This window comes from Medicago sativa, chromosome 7 (genome assembly GCF_051527215.1).
Source record: "Medicago sativa cultivar Bolivia chromosome 7, Bolivia_mono, whole genome shotgun sequence".
NCBI classification, from domain to species: domain Eukaryota; kingdom Viridiplantae; phylum Streptophyta; class Magnoliopsida; order Fabales; family Fabaceae; genus Medicago; species Medicago sativa.
In genome coordinates, this window is record NC_140755.1 from 30957053 (window position 1) to 30974270 (window position 17218).

The 17218-nt window shown below is 34.7% G+C and overlaps 1 protein-coding gene and 1 pseudogene across 2 annotated transcripts; both read right to left on the reverse strand.

Moving 5' to 3' along the window:
- Nucleotides 1–2054: 2054 nt before the first annotated feature.
- Nucleotides 2055–3260, reverse strand: LOC146905570 (uncharacterized). The gene has a single exon (XM_085728576.1). It carries the CDS (start codon nt 3258–3260, stop codon nt 2055–2057), a length of 1206 nt encoding a protein of 401 aa, XP_085584702.1.
- A 3927-nt stretch (nt 3261–7187) lies between these two features.
- On the reverse strand, nt 7188–15953 carry LOC146905571 (putative membrane protein At3g27390; annotated as a pseudogene). Its single transcript, XR_015020551.1, has 10 exons — nt 15528–15953; nt 14570–14678; nt 14280–14475; nt 14054–14190; nt 12293–12581; nt 9634–9740; nt 9408–9549; nt 9114–9309; nt 8452–8692; nt 7188–7749 (listed from the first exon to the last, which is right to left on the reverse strand). The product of XR_015020551.1 is annotated as a putative membrane protein At3g27390 (transcript).
- Nucleotides 15954–17218: the final 1265 nt, after the last annotated feature.

A 17218-nucleotide genomic window follows, 5' to 3' on the forward strand; every position in this document is an offset into this window, starting at 1 on the left:
TAGCTACTGTTTAATTGAGAATACAGTTAAGTGTTCAATATGGACAGATGCACTAGTGCAGTGCAGTGGATAGGCTATCTTATATTGAAATATTGATGCATATGGTCAAAATGTATACCGCATTCATCAACTTTTCAACTATTTTTTATTTATGTTTTATTTCGGATTGGTATTCGGTTAGTTGCATTGTTTGGTAAAATTACTGGTATAATTAGTTGATGAAAACAAAATAATATAAAACGATTTCTTTTTTAGGGAACATAAAAGGATTTTTATATTAATTATTTTTTGAAGTGTATGAAAATTCGTAAGTTAAAGTATAAATTTATTGATGTAATAGAACTTTTATTTAATAATGTTTAATTAATCTGGTTTGTTAAAATTTTATTTTAATTTTCTAATAACTTTTTTCCATTTAATGTCATAGGTATTTTTAATACATGTGTGTAATATATATATATATATATATATATATATATATATATATATATATATAATAAAAAATATATATTTTTTTAGTGACACTCATGATCTGTCCTGCTGCTAACAATATAAACATTATTTAGTCAAAATCTATAAATAACACATTTGTTAGGGCTCAATAATCATCAATTTTTTAGATATATTAGTTCAAGATTTAGATTAAAAAATATGATTTCCAATTTGAATTTAAAATTACGTTAAAAATATTTTTAAAATATATTCTTTATTTTAAAGATGTGACTCAAAATATATTTTCCAAATTCATTATTTAAGATAATATATCATTAGGATATGATTTCCAATTTCAATTTAAAATTATGTTTAAATTATTTTTAAGATTTATTCTTTATTTAAAAATATAATTCAAAAATATGTTTTCCAATTCAATTTAACTCTATAAACTGCAAGACTTCTATCCTAAGTCACAAATACAAACACAAACCGTCACAGGTTCATCGTTTTTAGTGACATAATGGCTTTACGCATAATAATGTCTCTCATTGGTTATGTTTTCTATCGAGTTAGGATATGCTCCATTTAGCCAATGCTCCATTTACTCCATTTAGCATACAGATGCATGACATGTGGAAAAATAATAATCAAGGGTTGAGTTTAAAAGTTGAAAATTAAGGGTTTTTTAATTATAAAAGAATCCAGCGGCACCCCCTTTGCAATTCACGATCTCTTTTCCTTCCACTGCCACCAAACGCCGCCCTGCACCACCCTTCTGTTTATTTACGTAATTTTTCTACTAGTAATAAACAATGAAGACAAAATAATTAAGTTTTCAGCTTCGGGCATGTCAACAAATCTTCTCTCTTTGAATTAGAAGAAATAGGAGGGTAAATGGCAAGAATCCTGCTCTTTACCCAAACAGGTTTGCTCACTCCCAAAGTAAAATACCAAACTGCCTCTACGCATGTTAAGTTACGCTAGTACAATTATTAACGTATGTTAAGTTACGTTACATATGTTAACATGCGTTAGTGTTATTTGTTGAAAGACATTGCGCATGTTAACATGCGTTTGAGTTATTTGTAAAAAAAAACACGCATGTTAACATGCGTTAGTGTAATGCAGTGCGTGAGTTAACTCACGTTGCCATTTGCACTGGCGTGAGTTAACTCACGTTCATAGCAGAAACAGAAACTGCATTAAATGCATGCAGTAACAGAACAGACTTGTGATAAGTCTAGAAAGACCCGTAATCACGCCACATTCATAACTTAACCAAATTATGCCAGTTTAAGAAGTTTATTGGATAATACTACATAATTGATCAAAATTACTTAAAAACATCGTTTTTATCACAATCACGTAATCACATATAAACGATCCAAACGGTCCAAATTTCATAAATTCGCCGGTAATGATCCGTAATAATTTAAACACACTTAATGACACGTAAACGATCCAAAATAATTCATTTCATATATTTATATAATATTAGTTACATATTGGCCATAAATATCAAAATTACACAATAGGCCACCAAAAAATATGTCGGGGTGTAATACCACCAAAAAATAGGACGAACACCCACCGACCCAAAAGTGTCATAACCTATCTAACTAGACTAGTGATAGTGCATAATCTCCATCTTCATCCATGACTTCGTTCTCTTGCTTTGGCTTTTCCGGGGTGTCCAAAGTAATAGGATTGTGCTCATTTGTTGGTTTCTTTGGCGGCTTTGGCTCCTTAGACATGAGCTCATCGAAGGCGGCGTTTCTATCCAAAAACTGAAAAAGCCATTGCTCCGCATCACCAATCTTGTGAGTCATCCACTCCTTAGGAGGAGGTGGTAGCGGAAAATTTTCTTTCAACTTCACATGAAGAAAGTGGTCGGGAATCAAGCAAAGGCACATTATGTTGGAATGTGCATTAAGTGGTGGAGCACTCCGGATTGGAAAATATGTCTCACATGAACCACCCAATTCGGGCAAAGTCAATAGAACAACCGCTCTATTGTAGCAACTAGCAATAATGTGACCCATATCCGGAGTGGTCAACCACTTCTCTGGAGGTGCAATACCACTTTTACTTGTTGGAGGGTGTAAACCATCCAAGATAAGTTTGTAACGGCTCTCGGTAGCATATATTGGCAAGTAGTCACTCTTGTGAGTTTTCAACTCATTAATAAGTGCATGACGAACCAAAACATGATCATCCTCATGAAATCCCATGTGCCTAGCTACGACCCAGAAACCATAATTACCATCCCCTCTAACATTCACAATGTCTTCAACGTAAGGTCTCATGAGATTTGGAATTTGTGAAATGTATGGTATTTGCAAATAAGGTTGTTTTTTTGAAGTAGGAGTTGAAGTTTGTGAGTGGGAGCAAGTGCCAAGACGAGAACCTTTAGTTTTATGAGACTTACTCTTGCCATGTGTGCATTGACTATCGGGATTTTGAGCATCAAAAGTCTCCCACCTAGAGGGGATTCGACCGGTGGACCTCGTTTTCAGTGTAGACTTCACCCTTTTAGGTGCCCCCTTGGTGGCCACTTTTCTCGGAGGTGGCTTCAACATTGTTTCCTCCGGAAATCCTAGTTCACGCAACTTGTATTTGATGAAGAGTTTCATCTTGTAAGGGGACCTCTTGATACGTTCTTGAATGGCGTCCCATTTCTCCGTAACGTAAAAATTGGCATCAACCTCTTCTCCAATTACACTTAACCTTCGCCAATGAGGGTGTATTTCTTCCAAAAGAATAGGCAATTTTTGCTTTCTCTTCTCAGCAAGAATACAAGCACAAGGCAACCCGAACGTTGCCATTTGCACACAACCACAATCTTTTTTAGCAAAGCCGAATCTCCTAGAGCGTTCATATTCTTCATCGATGAAACCCAAAGCGGCCTTAGAGACATACCCCTCCAACTCGGAGAATAACTTGTTTTTTTTTTTTGTATTTGTGCACAATGACGGTTTTGCTCCTCCCAAAACTCCCATGTATCTCACCGAATTGGTTTTTCAACATTTTGTCTATTTCATCCCAACATGTTGCCAAATCTCCCACACTACTCCTCAAGTATCTTTTCAATTGTGCATGAGCCGATTCAACAATGTTGGTGCTCCTACACCCTAGATGCAAGTATGTATGCGTCCATGCCCTCACAAAATGCTTCTTAAGGGGCAAAACGGTTTCCTCAACATATTTAACATACAATGGAAACGGTCCGCATACCTCATCTTTGAATGTCAACCATGCAATTGCAAATGAATCCTCCATAGGAGAGTTAACCACATCTGTCCAAGCACTCACTATTTTCTTAACAAGCTCACATTGCTTGTCATCATCCGCTTGATTTGCTTCTTTGGCAACAACTTTTCCTTTTCCTTTCGAAGGGTTGGCATTGACTTTACTATCCGTGATGCACCTAGATCTTACATTCTTCTCAATATGAAAATAGCAAAGTACATGGTCTGTTTTAGGGAGAACTTCGGCAACGGCTTTGATCAAAGCGGGGTCCCTATCGGTTAAAATCACCTTAGGCATGTTGTGTTTTGAGGTCAAAAAACCAACCAACATCTCAAGTGTCCGTATGAAGTTATTCTCTCTTTTAAAGGAAAGAAAGGCAAACGCAACCGAATAGGTCATTTTGGTAGAGGTGACACCAACAATCTCAAATAATGGCATTCGGTATGTATTGGTTTTGTAGGTGGAGTCCATGACCAAAACGGTGGGAAAAGTGTTGAGCATATCAATTGAATCTGGATGAGCAAAGAATAAATCTTCAAGAGTGGTTTCCTCGCTATTTGCTCTTGTGAAATAGACATACCGATGCTTCTCCAACTTTGTAATCAAGTATTGCAACTCGGTCTTGTCCTCTCTTTGCCCCTTGCGCCATCTAGTTCGTGCATAATTACTTGCTTGATGACTGTCAAACTTTCTTTGTTTCTTTCCTTCAAATCCGTGAGAATATTCCTAGGCTTTGCCAAGCTCTTTATCATGTCGATAACTCTTTGCTTCTCCTCCCCTTTTAGTCGACCCGCAAGAAGGTGGCCGGATAACTTTGGCACCAACTCATGGTTGTGAACTCCACAAAGCATTGCAATCCACCATTCTTGTGTTTTTTTTTTCAAAGAAGCATTTCAACCTAAACGGACAATTGCACTTTCTTGATCCCGTGCCTTCAAGCTTCGGTTTCTTCCTCGTCTTAGGTGGCTTGTATTCACCACTCCTCTCACATTGCATCGTCATGTATGGCGCTATTGTACTAGATTTATCTATAGAAATAGTAAATCCCGCCCTAGCCGCTTGTCGACGAACCCAACCAAGCAATTCTTCTCAATCTTTCCATCTCTCGTTTGTTGTAAAAAATGAACCGGTGTTTACTTGAATAACACGAATACCGGTAGGTACCGGTTTAGGCTTCTCTTCAAAGTTACCGGTAGGAACCGGTGTTGCTTGATTGTGAAGTATGTGAGCTTCAACTTGAAAAGGAATTTTCACTTTAAACTTCACTTCATTGGTTGGTTTGCCTACGCCGGAACCTTCACCGGAAGCTTTGTTTTTGCCCGGTTTTGGCTCGATGCCATCCTCCACCACATTTTCAACTATGCCACTCAATGTCTACTCAATAAAAAAAAACAAAGAAAAAATAAATAAATGACTTGTGCGGCAAGCAAAGCAAGAAAAATTATGAGGTGAAAAATTTCAAAATATGGGCAACACACTAGCGTGAGTTAACTCACGCTAGTGTTATCTTCCTACGCAAGTTAACTTGCACAACACTTACAACTAGCGTGAGTTAACTCACGCTGAGCCCTACCCCCTACTGAAAAACATGACGTGACAGGCACAAAAACCAGGAAAATAGGATGAGTTTTGGGGATACATTACCTATTCTTTGATGCTTGATGAGCGTAGAAACTTGTTTTCTGACGATTTGCAATGATTTGGAGTTGAGATTATGACCCAAAAATTCGCACTTTTAGGGTTTTTGGAGGTGGAGGGAAAGAAAAATGGTGTTTTGGGCTTGCATGCTGAGTTTTGAACTAAAAACGTCACTTTGCGTGACTTAACTCACGCTATGTGACTTAAGTCACGCTGCGCATGTTAAGTCACGTAGCGCATGTTAAGTTGCGTAGGGATAATTTGGTCTTTTACTTTGGGAATTAGCGAAATCATTTGGGTAAAGAGCATGATTCAAATGGCAAATCATCAGGATGCACGTGAATTTCATCAAGATGGGTCTTGTCTCTCTGGAGTGTTTAATCTTCATTTGATTTCTTTATTTGTTAATTTTTAATCTCAGCCCTTAATTATTATTTTGCCACATGACATGCATCTATAAGCTAAATGGAGTAAATGGAGCATACCCGAACTCCTTTCTATCATGGTCCATCACCTTTGGATAAAGCCAATTTTTTTTTTTAACAAGCCACCACAAAGCCAATTTTAGATTACATTTGGTGGAGTCGTGGTAATTCTATATAGCTTTTTCCTTTTGGCTAAATGTATTTACGACGCATGGAGAAGGAGATGAGGAACAAAATTAAGGTCTCCATCAAAAGGATAATTCTAGTGCAGATGTTCATATAAAGATGTGCTTCAATTGTGATGGAGTTTTTGTTTTAAAAATCTCTAGCTAGTTTGTTCTTGTTTGGTGATGCAATAACAGTGTCCTTTTCAATGACATAGTTTTCTTTCATGCATGTTTTGTTTTTTGGTGGTGGCCGGGTTTGAACCTCAGATCTTGCATATATTATGCATTGTCCATTTCACGGGGACTTTTTTTCCCAATTAAATTTGCAAAACCTCTTACTATCTTTTTTTTTTTAAGGGCAAAATCTCTTATTATCAATATCAAGATAGATTATAGGACCACCATGCTCTATTTTAAGCCTAAACGAATACAAATTGACATAAGACTCGTCGTAAAAATTGTTTTTCACATCTATATATGCAGAAAATTTTGATGTCAACCATCAAATTTATGTTGTTTATGCAATGACAAAATGTGACTCTCTAGAAACAAAAATATTTGATTTTTTTTTTTTGTGAAGGAATTTGAAATTTTGAATATAAGAATAGAGGTTGATTTCAATACACACTATACTTTTTTTCAGTTCACTATTGAAATTCAATTGAGTCAACTAAATTATGTTGACCTCATATTAATTTAGTAAGACCAATTTCAATCAATTAAAGAATGTGTGTTGTTAGCATAATTATGTTTAAATATAGTAAAATAAAAAAGTTTATAAAATGGAATAAGTTTAAAGTAAGGTTGTCTAGAAAAAGGTTAATTAATAAAAAAAATTGTAGAAATATATCCCAGAAACAATTCTAGAATGATCTTTAGTGTTACTTTAATTAATAAAAAAAATAGAAAAAGGTTCACCCAAATTTAGTTGCTAATGACAGTTCACCAATTTGATACGAATAACAACATCAAAATTCCTTAAAAGATACTTGATCCAGGTCTCATTTTTCTAAAGGAAATTGCTATGTATCACACGGTTTTTTATCCCGATTGTTTCACAAGATAACAAGCCCTCTGAATTTTCCATAAATTATGCCCCACCACCCCCTTGATTTGTGGCCAGGAAACAATTTTACTGGACAATTAATTTTCACTAGCCGTTCAGGACAAAATTTATCTAGATAAATAGCATTGCTCTTTTCTAAAACAATTCAGAACACGTACAAAAAAGAAAGTGGAAAATGCCAACTTAACTGTTTGCAAAAGGTAACAGTTTATTTTTGGTAGGCTTCTCTTCTCAATATATACTCATTAATCTCAAAAGTGCATAGGAAGACATGAACTAGATGTGAATGTTGCTCAAATATGTTTACATTGCAGTCTCATTAATTGGCATGTAGGAAAAAACATGGTAAGATATTAGAGTTATCATCAAATACACTTACCAAAATAGAATGAACAAATCACCTATGACATGATATTTTGTATACTACATCAACAACATCAACAATCATGTCTTATCCCACTAAGTAGGGACAGAGATAGGTAATGGTATTTCGAGAAATTTAGTATCTTCGGCTTAAAAATAGACTTGCTGTATCAAGATTTTTCTTCGTCTCGTACAATATGTTCTGACCCTTGACCAGATCCATTAGTTCTTGCCCCCGACAGATTTGAAACTTATTAACCGACCAAAGGCACTCTGTGATCTATTCATTGTTGGTGATGATGATCCATGCTTCTCAACATGATCATCATATAGCGTCTTTACAAGTTCATCAAAACGGCGCTTGAATGTTGGGAACCTTGACATGGATCTGGTGATTCCTTGCAGCCTATGTAACAGAAATGAAATCAAAATTGGACAGAAACCTTAAAATGGCTCATCACTCATCACCACAAAAACTTGTAGTTATAAAAGTACGAGCAAACTCTGAGATTCATCTAGATTTGAAAAAAGATTGGCTGCGGGGTTAAACATTGGACATACTTGTCTTCACGAACAATGCAACAATTATTTGTAGTTCTTCTAAGGAACTGGAGTGGGATGTTTGCATATAGATCAGACTAGTATATTGCCCCTAATTCCTGAGGACCTTAAAAGTAGCGTTAAAACCATGATTTTAGTCCCTAAAATATCTATTTTTCTTAGAGTAGTTTTTTTTAAGATGTTATCCATTCATTTTAGTCCTCACATTTTACAAAAACAAGATGCTTCTAGCATATAAGTGCTTATGTATAAGTTGATTCTACAACAAAAGATAAAATAAAATCAAACCGTTTTCATATAAACTATTTGTTGTTTTCATAAGCTATCTTGGATGGTTTATGGAAATAAGCTGACAACTTATGGACATGTCATAAGTTGTTTCTATATTTTTTTCCTAAACATTCTCAAAAGTGCTTATGACAGTAGATAAGTCGATCCAAACAGGCCTGTCAATGCGAAGGGACTAAAAGCACCTTTTTTCTTTTTAATAAAAGATGGAGATAAAAATGGATAAAAGTAATTAACAAGCATTTGATTTAAAAAGTACCTTCTAGCCAGAGCATCGAGTTCGGCACGCTTGACCTCAGATTCTGGGCCCGGGCCAATACATGAATTTTTTATTCTCTCTGCATCACCCCTCAAGAGAACTAATTTGCAGAGGTAGTCTTCTTCTGAGGCAGATAGATTTTCAGCTTTAATTTGATCTTTAATGATCAAAAGAGGATTGAGGAACCATTCAAAAAATTTCTCCCTTGGTCTGTTCGAGGGAGTTAGTTCAGTATCATCATCTACATTGAACAAGTAATAAAAAGGGTTCAAGAAGGTTAAAAGAAAATAATGAGAAAAAGAAAAGAAAAAAGGACAAGGGAACGAGATAGAAGAAAGAATATAAAATAGTATAAAAGGGTCAAATATTTTTTTATCCTTACAAAATCAATTGATTGTAGTCCCTCTAAAAAATTTCTGTTTTCAGTTCTTACATTTAACAGAAAATAGTGTGCAATCCTTCATTTGTCTCTTCTCAGGGGCTAAAAGCATAAAGTTTGTGTTATTTAGAGACTAAAAACGAATGAAACTTGTGTGGGAATTGAAAAACAAACTTTGCCAATTTTACACGGACCAAAATATATTTAACCCTCAAATGTTTGAGAGGGAGAGGGGAAAGGAAAGAAAACAAGAACTGCGCAAGGGGTCAAAAGATTCACTTACTAATCAATATACCCTCGGAATTTACTTTTGCAGAGCGCAACAGTCCCTGGAGTAGGCAATATGCAGGCAAACCGATAGTAATAACATTACTCCCTTTACTGGATTTTGCTTCTTCTATGTCTTTGCCTGTAATCAGACCTTCAGAAATCATTTTTTCCCCGACAATACAACATTCCTTGAATAATCCATCCAACAGCTACACAATATCATGAACAATATTGATTAGTACGGATCCAAAGGAACAAAGGTGATATCTGAGTCATGCATCACTAGACACAATATTACGAAGAATACCTCAAGTGATTTCAACTCGACAATATTAGTATTTTTTATTGAAGATGAGCGAGAAGGTGCCTTTCGGAAGGAGCTAGGCCTTGAAACAGAAGCTGATTCAGAAGTTCTGAGTCCTGAATCTACATTTCTTCGGTATTGAGGCCTATCAAATATCAAATGTGTAAAAACGTTAAACAAAAGAATCACTGCAAGTTTTAGTGATAAATATAGGGAAGTAGAACCAAACCTAGGGAAGCAGGTTCCTTCTGGCATGTCGAGAATATCATTAACGTATTCATCGTAAATGGACAAAGCTGCAATAGCATAATTTATGCCAAAAGAGAAAGAAGATTCCTACATTTCAAAAAGAATCAGTTCAGTACTATACTACAAAGAGTCCCTTGCCTAAGGTGAATTTTTTTTAATTATTTTCGACGATAATAGCTCCTGCAAGGTTTGTCAACTTGAGAGCTTTATTATTTATTGAAGTCATGAAATCTCCACCTACTAGACTCGCAGAGTCAAAATTGTTTATTTAAAACAAAAATAATGTTTGAAATATCCATTGTACCATCTAAACACAATTTAATGCTATGTGCATAGTAAATTATTCAACACTAAAACTTGGTTCTAAAGCAAACCAAAATAACAAAGTGTAAATATTCAACAGGAAACCTTTTAAATTTAACTGTGATGGGTTCATAGTCTAGTCCATGCTGAATATCCATGCCTAGTCACTATAGTTATGATTCTGTTATTGTTAGTCAGCTAGGTAGTTATCTTAGGTCGGTCTATCTGTACATAAACTTGCATCATACACATGGTAGTCAAAATCTTGAGTTAACTCCATTTAACCAAAATCAGATAACTCGTATGTAACTTGGACAACCCAAAATGCAACAAGTGTACATAAACTTGCATCGTTCACATGGTAGTCTGCGACAACAATTGAACAAGTGTACAACATTGAAGTTATTTCTACCAGATGCCTAAAATGAAAAGTGTTCAATATTCTTTGAACAACCCAAAATGCAACAGGTAAATGTAATAAAAAAATCATTCTGTGTATCCAACATGAACAAAACATCAACATCACAGTTCTAGCACACTAGATCCACTTTGCATGTTTAATGGCTTCATATTGCACAAAACATTGACATCACAGTTGTGGCATTCAACAACACAGTCCATTTAACATCCTACATGAATCAATCTGTAAAAGTCCATTTAAAGTTTTGTGGCAGTTATGTTTTTAGCAGGGATGGCAATTGGACCCAAGCTCATTGGGCACCCGCAAAAATACCTAAAATGGGCAGGGTAAATAGCCGCATTTATGGGTCTGGGCCTGGGCTCGGGCAATTACCCATAAATTTGAATGGGTATGGGTGCGGGTATGGGCACTCTAATGCCCAGCCCACCCGTAGCCCGCACATATATAATATTATATATAATTTAAATTTATATACCATTAAAGTTGATTAATTGCAAACATTTTTTATTATTATTTAAATCTAATACTAAATTGTAATAAAAAAAAATTCTAAACCTAAAAGATCATTGTTGTTGCTTCTTTCTCTTATGCTACTGATTGACATCTCTTCTTTTGTGCATCCATTTTTTGTTGTTTTGTTTTTATCGTTAGACAACTATGGATACATATGGTTTCAAATACAAATTGTTGAATCATTTCTAAATTATTTGTTAATTATTACGTTTTATTTTGTTGTTTTTTTGTTGTCTTTTCATTGTTAAAGTGAGGGTAATGGGCACAGGTATTGGCACTTAGATGCCCATAGGGCATGGGGACGGACAATAAAGTTGATCCCCATGAGGGTATGGGCTCGGGTAAAGACATTTTTACAAATGCGGGCATGGGGACGGGCATTATAGTACCCTACCAATTGGGGGTCCATTGCCATCCCTAGCATTTAACATCTCTACATGAATCAATCTGTTAAGGACCACTTACAGTTTTGTGGCAGTTATGTTTTTATATTGCAGTTATGTTTTTTATTATTGAATTATGTTTGTCAATTGTGTGATGTTAGTAAGAATAAATAGGCAAGGGGCAAGGCATAGTTGGTTATCAAGGAGTTATTAGTTGTTATTTGGGTGAGGACCAAGTTCTCAAATGCTTGGTAGGAAGCCGTGACCTCGCTATTCCCAGTCTCTGTGTAATATTTCCTTAAATTCCTTTTTATAACTACAACAGTGTGCCAATCTTTCTATGTGAGACTCTTTAACACCCCCCTTATAACTACAACAGTGTGTCAATCTTTCTATGTGAGACTCTTTAACACCCCCCTAGTGCCGAGGACTAAACATTTGGAGTGTGGGTATAAGTGGTGGGTGGCACAATAGCAGATGGGCCAATCTTGGAGGAGGCTCTAATAGCATCTTATAAATTCCTTTCTATAACTACAACAGTGTGTCAATCTTTCTATGTGAGACTCTTTAACACCCCCCTAGTGCCGAGGACTAAACATTTGGAGTGTGGGTATAAGTGGTGGGTGGCACAATAGCAGATGGGCCAATCTTGGAGGAGGCTCTAATAGCATCTTATAAATCGTGGTTGGGCCTAACACAACCTCAAAACCGGCTTATGATGTGAGGATTGCCCCCACTTATAAACACATTGTCAGGCCATCTCTTATCTGATGTGGGACTCTTTAACAATATTAATTGGTGTCAGTTTGTATCAGATCCCCTCAATTTCGGTCATACTATTGATCCGCAAAGAACTCACTGCAATCTGGAACTTTTGATAACCAAGACTGTAGCGGCCACTTACGCCTAATATATGACCGTTATTGGTGTCGCTATAACTGCTACTTAAAACCACAACACAATAACTGGATATAATGACCAGTAGTACGAGTAGAAGGTGGAAATATATGAGAACTTACCTGATAAGCAACAACCCCTGCATAAGCACCGAAAAGATAACTTGATAACATGGACGCCAAAAATGCCCCACCAACAGCCAGTGGCCACAGAAGGATAGCAAGACCTGCAAAAGGTACACATATTGTCTCCAAGAAAGGTCCTTCACGACCAATGAGGTCATGCAACAATCGGTGCCACCCTTTGAAAAGCATGTAAGGGCATTTAAATAAAGCAACAGTTGATATTACTGGCACATCAATTATTATTCCAATAAGTGCTGCTAGCAAAGCAACAGGAAGATACAGCAGCCTGCATAAAGAAAAATCATTACAATTACAAAAAAGATCATACAGTATAAGTCATCTAAGTTTAGACGACAAAATATTTATTTTTCATAGCAACATATTGGCATGGCCATTTAAGTTACTAATAACCATCGTCACAAATTATTTATTTTTCTTTCGAAGATGTACAGTTGGATAATCTCATGTTAAATCTATCATACACCAAAGATGCAATGAACACAAAAAGCATAACTAAGAAAAGTAGTTAAAAAATTACTATCACGTGGTTCCTCCATGTTGGTTTAAAAATAAGTAAATTTGGCAGAGACTAGATCGTTTTCATGATAGAGAATCAATATGTTATAAAAGTCTTCACACTTAAATTTCTACATCAAAAGAAATGTGTCATTCTTAAAGATTCTATCCGGTACCGATGCCTTGTGTCAACATGTTCCATTAAAATCTGCTCAAGCAGCATTGCTATTATTAAGTTTGGCAGGAAATAATACATGATTAAAATCCCCAGACCAACTCAGATAAAGTATGAAACAGAGAGAACAGTAGGGCCCTCTTTTGGATTTTAATGGTTAGATTTTCAAAGGATTATTTGCAAAAAAAAAAAAAAAAAAAAAAATCAAACTGATTTATAGTTTGTGAAACCATTTATCCTTTTCAGACTTGAGCCAGAAATTATTCTTTTTATTGGTTTCAATTTAAAAGACACAATTTTCAATATCCCAAATTAGCAAACTAGTGAAGTTGGTATCATCTTCTGTGAAAATTTGAAAAACTAGGTGTAGAATCTGACATACAAACAATCTCCCTTCAAGAATGAAGCAAGGAAAAACAGTAGAGCTTTGAACCAAAAGAAAGTACTCAACTATAATCCTCAGCTAGAAATGATTGACATGATTTTATATGTTAAGTAACCCATTCAATCCACAACATCTTTACAAACACAAAACACAACTAGGATAACCGATCCATATTCATCACACAGACCAAAGTATGCGAAAAATACTACCAGCAATTAATCATGCAGGATAAAATTTTGGACGGAAACAAATACAAAAACTCCAAGTAATGTGTCAGACTATAACGCAGGTTATGCATGTTTCTGTTTTAGAAATATAGAAAGGAAAGGAGAAAATGGTTATGGGATAGTTATTGAGTGGTTGTTGGAGGGAGAGACCAAGCTCTCGAACTCTTGGATAAGAATTGATTTGTAACATTAGACTATCTCTTTTCTTTGTTTGTTATTTCCATTGTGTTGTAAAAATCAGTTGTAACTTCCATTCTAGTTTTCCTTTCTTTCCTGAAACAAACGACTCTCTGTTTTAATGTTTTATTCACAACTCTGCTTTCTCGTAATGTTCCGTGTAATCCATCAATAAAAAATTCCTTATTCGGTGATTTAATTCAATCTGTTATACCAGTTCTAACAGAATGTTTAAAAAACATGATAACATAATGACAGAGGCTTCCAAATGACAACACCTTATTTCGTAGTATTTACTATCAGGAGGTCCGTTGTTTCGCAGGTCATCCATAACCGAAAAGTAAGAAACGAAGCAAACATCTTTTAAGTCCTGAACAATCATGTAGCTCCTTTCTAGAGTGCTCCTAGTACCATCCTGAGAAGTAGTATGCAATTTCAATAACAAATGACAACAAAAATAAACAGAAATAACAAGCGTTTTAATGACATAACAATAAAACATACAGTAAAACAGTGACGAAGTTTGTCCTCTTTTCCTTCATCCACAGCTTGAATAGTCGAAAATATTGGTTGAAGCAATCCATAAACCCCTCCACCCACAATACTTCCAAAAATACCGAGAATTGGCCACATAGTCAACAGCACTGGCAGTACAAATATGCAGATAACACTCTTCAGAGAAGGTCCTAATTGTTTAGCTCTGTGTGTAAGAGGAATCACTATTAGTAATTACATGTTTGATAACCGCATCGATCGACAAAATAGCTTAAAAGAGTGGCAGTGAAGGAAAACACCTTAAAACACAGTAATAACTCCATATGGCATGTACTGGCCAAAGTCCAATTATGATACCAAAGTTCCCAATTGATATTATTAAGCATGCCAATGGGCAGATTATGACACCTGTAGTGATCAAAAGTTCAAGCAATGGTAAGTACTTAGTAAGGGGTCAAAATCTATGTAGCCCTTACACTTCAAATTAAAGATGTGCCTGGTGTCTAACACCGACACATATGATTACGTTCAATTACTTTCATTTTCTGAAATTATTATCCGTGTCAGTGATTCACTGGTCACAATCATAACTCTCAACCAAAATCCAACATGTAATTTTATTCAGGTATTGTAATTTGTAAGCATGGCACATGAGAATCTGTCTATCGCATAATCTGTTGTGGAAAACGAAACAAGCATATACAAGTTGTTCAAATTCCATGGTTTTCCCTTAAAACAAACATGTCAACACTACATTTTTGTGATACATATAAGTTCCTTTTTTGTTTTTGCAATACCATAATTCTTTGTTTCTATAATATTGCATCCATCAACCAATCTCTAACATTTACGACGCACCGACACAAACACCAGACACAACCTTGATATTTACACGCCGACACCAAATAATAATTTGAGAAAATGAAATATTTGAATGTAAGTATGTAACCTCATGTGTTAGTATCTGACACACAGACACATGTCAGATACCAGACACACCTGACACGCCTTCAATACACACAGACACATGTCAGATACCAGACACGCCTTCAATGTAAAGTGTCAGTGATACATACTCAAAGATTAATCAAAACAAAACACGAAAATAAATCATAACTGAAAATCTATTTAAGCAAGTCAAACAAAATTCAAAGCAAAATCAATGAAGTCAAAAAGTTCCATTAGAATTGCAACAACTTCAACTTGTACAAGTTCCTAGTAAAGCAAACAAAGAAAATTCAAGTAATTAACTCTAACCTTTGATGATTCCAAGAAGAAGAAGACCAATGAAGAAAGGAAGAAAAAGAATAAAGCTCCACAATGAAGCCAAAATTCCAGAAGGAGGTTCCATTCTTTCAGATCTAAGCAACAAAAAAAACACTTCAAACTCACCAACACGCTTTCATAGAAAACATTACAAAAAAAATGGTTTGAAACCAAAAAAAAAAAATAGCAGAAACTGAAAAAACAGTTTTCTGTAACCACTTTAAGATAAACTTGCAAGAAATAAAAACAGAAAAATTTAATTTAATTTATTTTATTTATTTTGTTTCTGCAAAATAATTGATTTTATTTTAAAAATTGATTTTTTTAGTGGAGAGGGTATAATGGGTTGTTGTGGATTTTTCTGAGACAGTTGAGACAAATTATTGAGACTGAAAAATAAGAAGAATCTGAATGGTTGGGGTTTAATTTTTTATTATTTTATTATTAATATAGAAAAAGAATCAGAATCATTTAATTCATAGCCATAGCCAGAGTCTCATATTTCGAATTCATTCATTTCTATTTCTTTCACATGTTGTTTGTTTGGAGATTTTTTTATTCTTTTATTTATGCTTATACCGAAAGCTAAAGCAATATAAAATAAATAGTTTAATTATATGATCGCAACATCGTTTTCCACTAACATCCAACAAGCTTCTAGCTATTAAATATAAACAAATTATTCATATTTAGAAGGGATATTCGCGGTGCGGTTTAGTTCGGTTTTGAACATAAAAATCATCCAAACCGCGAGATAAAAAAACATGCGATTTGGTTTAGTCGATTGATTTTTAAAAAGGCATCTAAACCAAACCAATATAGTTCGATTGATTTTTAAAAAGTCATTCAAACCAAACCAATGCAGTTTGGATTGGTTCGGTTGATGCGGTTTACCGCGAGATAAAAAATATTACATTGCTTTTGACTCTAAACATTATTTTGCCGTTTTGATCCAATATACCCATACATGATTTGCATATATCTGCCTTTAACATAGTCACGTATCACCTGTCTTAAACTAGCAGTACTTACCACACAAGTTATATGGTTAACTCCATCATCCAAAAATAACAATCCATAACCAAACAAATTTAAATATTGTCGGTACCAAACAATTTTAAATATCCATAAAAAGAACTTGAAGTTCCAAAATAAAATGACAGTAACAACAAAATTGGTTTATCCAAAATAACATTATAATACCAAAATAACATTTAAGAACACAACTTGAAGTTCAAAAGTAACAGATCATCATGACTCCAAAATTAAACATGTCGTCTCCATGTCTATGACTCCATCTACATATCACAATTGAACAATTTGTTGGTCAGATCAATTGATTTAAAAACAAATAAAAAGATTTAGAAAGAATGAAAAATCGAACATAACCATTTCTTTATTTATTTTTTTAAGCACGTCTATTAATCAGACTCAACATCAAAAAGTCCCTCATTCAATTGTGGGATCAAAGCCAATTCTAAGAATATATCAAATATAATAAAAGATAGACATAATAAATATTTGAAATTGAATAAAATAGAATCATTATTAAAAACAAAGTATACAATATACATATATACCTTCTTCAAACTTCTCTTAGTCTTCCAAATGCTCCTCAATATCAACTGACAAAGGTGATTCTTAACCAATTTTGTGCACAAATTAAAGCTTCAACAATGTGT